Here is a 4,392-nt window from a genome sequence, read left to right as displayed (position 1 = left end):
CACCACGCCTGGCAAAAATAATAAATATATGTTTATTTTTTTTTTTTAATGTGTATGCATGTATTGCCTGCCCCTTAATGACTCCTGAGGCCTAGAAACTTGGCTTTAATGCTTAGGTTTGGTGACTGGACCAGGTGCAGAGCTGTGGTTAGACAAAGGGTGCAGTGTACTCCAGTGGCGATAGATGGGGTGACAGCAATTGGGAGATTTTGCGGGTTCTCTGGGCCTTCTGGGAATTTGGTCTTCAAGCCACAGGGACAGAGTGACTTGAGGTTTTGTGGCCTGCTTTGGGGAGAGGTAGTATAGTTTGTGTGAGTGGTCTTAGTGGAACGTGCTGTCATTTCTCTGAGGCAGAAGAGGGCCAGGGCCTCGGTTTTCCAGGTCATGTAGTTCTCATGAGCTCCCTCTGTCCAGTATATCAAAGCACCTACTTTGGGTATGGTGTTCTAAGCTCCAGTTGTCCCCCACTGCACAGTTCTGGGGAGTCTAGTCACACTTGGCCTGTTTTCCCCACAGAACACATGTCAGAGACAAGACCCATGGCCAGGGGCCTCTTCATCGAGACACTGCTGCAGGAGCAGCTCCTTCTGCCTCCAGTGGCCCCTGGGGCTCCAGGAATGACAGAGCCTGTGGGAGAAGAGGACCTCAGTCCCATGGAAGACTTGGACCTCATGGAGTGCCTGGAGGGCAGGTAGGGCCTGCTGGCCAGTGCCCTCCTCCAGGTGTGAGTTCAGAGTGCTGTATGGACTGGGGACCTCCTGCAGGTGGTCTCCCCTAGCAGGGCTCCAGACAGTGTGTTCCCTGGTAAACAGCTGCATCCTGCACCCCATTCAGCTCTGGGGGTTCCTATGCTCTGATATAGTATAAAGAGGGGCTCCCTCCCCAGCATCTAGAAGAAAGACCACAGGCCCTGGTCTCAGCCACAACTGCTTCAGCATTTGGCCTTAGGGATGTGGACAGGATGTCAGCAACCAGCTCAAGGCCTCTCCCTGTGGATACATTCAGCTCTAGATTATAAGGGCATGCTGGGAGCCATGAAGCTCTTGACCGTGGCTGTTAGGACAGCAATCTGTCGAGGAAATCACTGAGTCAGGAGGAAGGGGCCAGATGGGATGTGCTAGGGATTAAGGGTCTCAGGATCAGCACACCACAGCCTGAACCTGGGACATCTTGGCTCACCAGCAGGGGGCATGTGTTGTCCCCTCCCTGACAGGGATGGTGAGGTCCAGTGGCTGCAAAGGCTCTGAGACTCACCACCAACTCCCAGCAGGAAGAGAAGAGCCGCCCTGACCAGGTGGGGTCCTTCTATCCACAGGCTGGTCAGTGCAGGAGCTCCTCGACCTTCTGCTTTAAGTCTTCTTAGTCACTGGCGAAGGGAACGGCTGTTTGGACGGCTGCCTCCTCCTCACTTCCAGCTGCATTCCTGGGTGAGGGGAGGGAGCATTAAGCCTCGGATAGTGTTTTCCTGTGATCTCCCAGAGTACAGGTGGGACCATGATGTCCCCACCCCCCAAACTGGTTGCCAAGCAACCTCCCAGGCCCCTCCAACACCCATCACCACCAGAATCAGGAGCATAGATAGGCCTGGGGGGCAGGGCTGGGCAAGGCAGGGCAGGTGACCCCTGAGAGCACCCCTGTGGGGAATTTCCAGTGAACTGCTGAGTAAGTGGGGTGGAATGTGTGGGCAAAACCCGGAGGGCTGAGCCAGGCAGGGCTAATGGGGTGGACAGGGTTTCAGTGTGTGTGTATGTGCATGTGCATGCATACATCCACCACACAGCAAGTGTGTGTGCCCCATTTCATCAGGAATTTGGTTTTGCAACTGGGGCTGGGCAGATCCTGTTAGCCCCTCTCCATCCTGGTGGGTGCAGACATGGGGGTTTCAGGACGGGGAACTGGGGACAGGTCTTGGAACAAGAAGATAAGCAGAGATTCCTGGGGGAGGCAAACTGATAGGGTGCAGAGCACCCCCATCTGCTCCTCCCAACTCATCTGCTGTTACCATCAAAGCCCACAGGTAGGCCCCTCCTAAGAGTCTCTAGGGAAACTTGAGGCACTTAACTTTTTCTGGGGTGCAGCTGTCTGTGGGTACCAGGCAGGCTCATTAGCTGCTCTTGGCACTAATGTGCATCTGTCCTCCACTAGAGGCAGGCCCAGGGTCCAGCAGGTCGCCCTCTGCCTGATATCTCAGTAGCCTGTGGCCTGCCCTGCAGGGGAATGTTCCAAATGGCCTTCACTTCAAAATATGTCTGTGGACAAGAGGGATACAGGAAGCTTGCTGACTTCTCAGAGTCCCCGCCCTTCCCTCTCTCACCTGGCCCAGCCCTGTAGGACCCTAGGCTGGGTAGGTGGTAAGGACTCTGAAGCATAACCTCACCCAACTTTCCTGTGCCTTCCCGAAGTAACCAGGTGGCCCTGCGGCTGGCCTGCATTGGAGATGAGATGGATCTGCACCTTCGGAGCCCCCATCTGACCCAGCTGCCCGGGATTGCCATGCACAGGTAACAGCCCGCACCCTGTCCAGGTGTACAGGTGGAGGCCAGAACCCAGCACAGGGCCGGGCCCCAAGGGAGTCCTGTAAATCCTGGAAGAAAACAGTGAAAACTACCTGGCAGGTTGAAACCCCCTGCTTCTCAGCCGCCACCTGGGAGCCATGGCTCTCCCTCAGACCTTGGAAACAAACTAAGCACAGCCCAGGGTCTTTCTATTGCCTCTTACCAAGCATGGGCAGCCCAGGCCCCCAAAGGCAGCCTCTCAGCTGGTCTTTGACAAGGTGCAGGTGCAGTGACTTGCTCAAGGACCTACAGACTAGGGGTGGAAGAGGCCCAGCTGGCAAGTGGGAAGTAAACAGGCAATCAGAATGACTTGATGGAGGTGCCCAGGGGAGGGAGCACACTGCCGTCTTCACCTTGCTGTTATGGGTCACCACGTGCAGGTGGCCTGTGCCTGCTGCTGCAGGAACTGTCTTGCCCTCCCATGTCTTACAGCCTGGCTGTCACCTACAGACAAACAGGCATTAGGGGTGTCCTCAGAAGCTTGACCCACAGCCTCTGCAGCCTTGGAGAGAGCATATGGTCCTGGAGATTCCTGACTCCTGTCATCTGGGTAAGAGCCTTGAGGCTTCCATTCCACTTGCTGTCCTGCCGTTGGGCGGCCTGCAGGTTCTCAGCCAGGCTGTCTGGTTTGCAGTAGTCCCCGTCTGTCCCTATAGCTTCTTCCTCACCTTCCCACTTTTGCCCTATCCCAGGAGACTTTGGGTTGTAGCTCTTTGATTGACTGGTGAACTCAGGGAAGTTCGAGTATATACTCTACAGTACTGCCTGCCATCCAGGCCCTCCTGCCAGGGAGGCTCCCTCGGGAAGACAGGACCTTTTCTTGGCCACGGCCTCAGGGCCACCTCCTCTGCTGTCCCCCACTGGCAGCACCCTTCACTCCCCTTGTCCCAGACTCCTTAGTTGTACACTTGGTCTGAGACCCCAGGCCATCATGACCCTCACCCTCCCCTCTTGGTCCCACAGGTGTCACCTGACCAGGCCTGCAGGCAGCTGCTGCCCTTGGTCTTGCTGGTCCTGCTGCTGGGCGGGGCCCTGCACCTGCTGCCTCAGTGAGGCCCAGCTGGGGCGGGGCTGGCCCCTGCCTCTCGACCACCGCCCCGGAGGTGCCGGCACCAGTCCGCTTTGTTCTTTTTAACTGGTGTTTTCTGATGATCCCGTTTTTATATTTAAACTTGAGATAGTGCTGGGACACTACTGAGGTTTCATACTGGAGTTTTCTGTTTGTGTAATGAATTCCTTCTACCTCTGGGGTGTTACCAGCTGAACACCCCTGAGGCCTGGCTGGCCCCTCTCGTGACCCATGGCTTCCTCTCTGCGGGCAGGTCCTGTGGCCTCCAGCAGGGGGAGTGCTGGCCACACCCCTGTTTGGGAAGCCCTGAGGCAAAGAATCTACTGGACTAGATTTCCGCAGGGCAGAGTTCAATAAAATGTTGGTTTCCAGCCAGTCTAGTCTTGGGTGCTCTGGGGGTCTGTGGTAACAATGGAGGCTCCTTGCTGTGGAGGCAGATGGTGGAAGGTACCCTCTGCCCCTCTGTCCTGGCACCTCCTCCCTATACTCAAGGACCAGAGTGCTGTTTTGTCCCTTCCTGTCCTGCCCCAGTGCCTTCAGTCCTAATGGGGAACTCTGCATCCACCTCCTGCTGGAGAGGTGTAGCCCACATGAAAGGCTTTGGTGTTGGAGGTTGCTGGGCAAGGACACCAGGAGACCAGACCCCTCACCATTCAGCTCAGAACCTGTCCAGGCCCTGGCCCAGTGTGTTTGTAGGCTCTGCCAGGACTCCCATCAGAAGCAACACCCCAGCCCCCAGCAGCTTATGACCTTGGGGCCATGTCCCTT

General features: G+C 56.3%; 1 protein-coding gene across 2 annotated transcripts in view; it reads left to right on the top strand.

Moving 5' to 3' along the window:
• Bik (BCL2 interacting killer) overlaps positions 1-4,095 on the top strand; it is a 19,079-nt gene extending 14,984 nt beyond the window's left edge. The window contains exons 2-5 of one of the 2 annotated variants that reach the window (XM_008844738.3): positions 517-691; positions 2,403-2,501; positions 2,988-3,105; positions 3,519-4,095. In XM_008844738.3, coding sequence (XP_008842960.1) covers positions 522-691; positions 2,403-2,501; positions 2,988-3,105; positions 3,519-3,608 — 477 coding nt within the window. In that variant the 5' untranslated portion in view covers positions 517-521 and the 3' untranslated portion in view covers positions 3,609-4,095. Of the gene's footprint in view, positions 1-61; positions 692-2,402; positions 2,502-2,987; positions 3,106-3,518 lie in introns of those variants that run through there. The other variant, XM_017801050.2, reaches the window with a different exon arrangement.
• Positions 4,096-4,392: the final 297 nt, after the last annotated feature.

This window comes from Nannospalax galili, unplaced genomic scaffold (assembly GCF_000622305.1).
Source record: "Nannospalax galili isolate Female #2095 unplaced genomic scaffold, S.galili_v1.0 scaffold180, whole genome shotgun sequence".
Lineage (NCBI taxonomy): Eukaryota > Metazoa > Chordata > Mammalia > Rodentia > Spalacidae > Nannospalax > Nannospalax galili.
The sequence above is the reverse complement of the archived record's forward strand: the minus strand, read 5'-3'. Positions and strand labels throughout refer to the sequence as shown.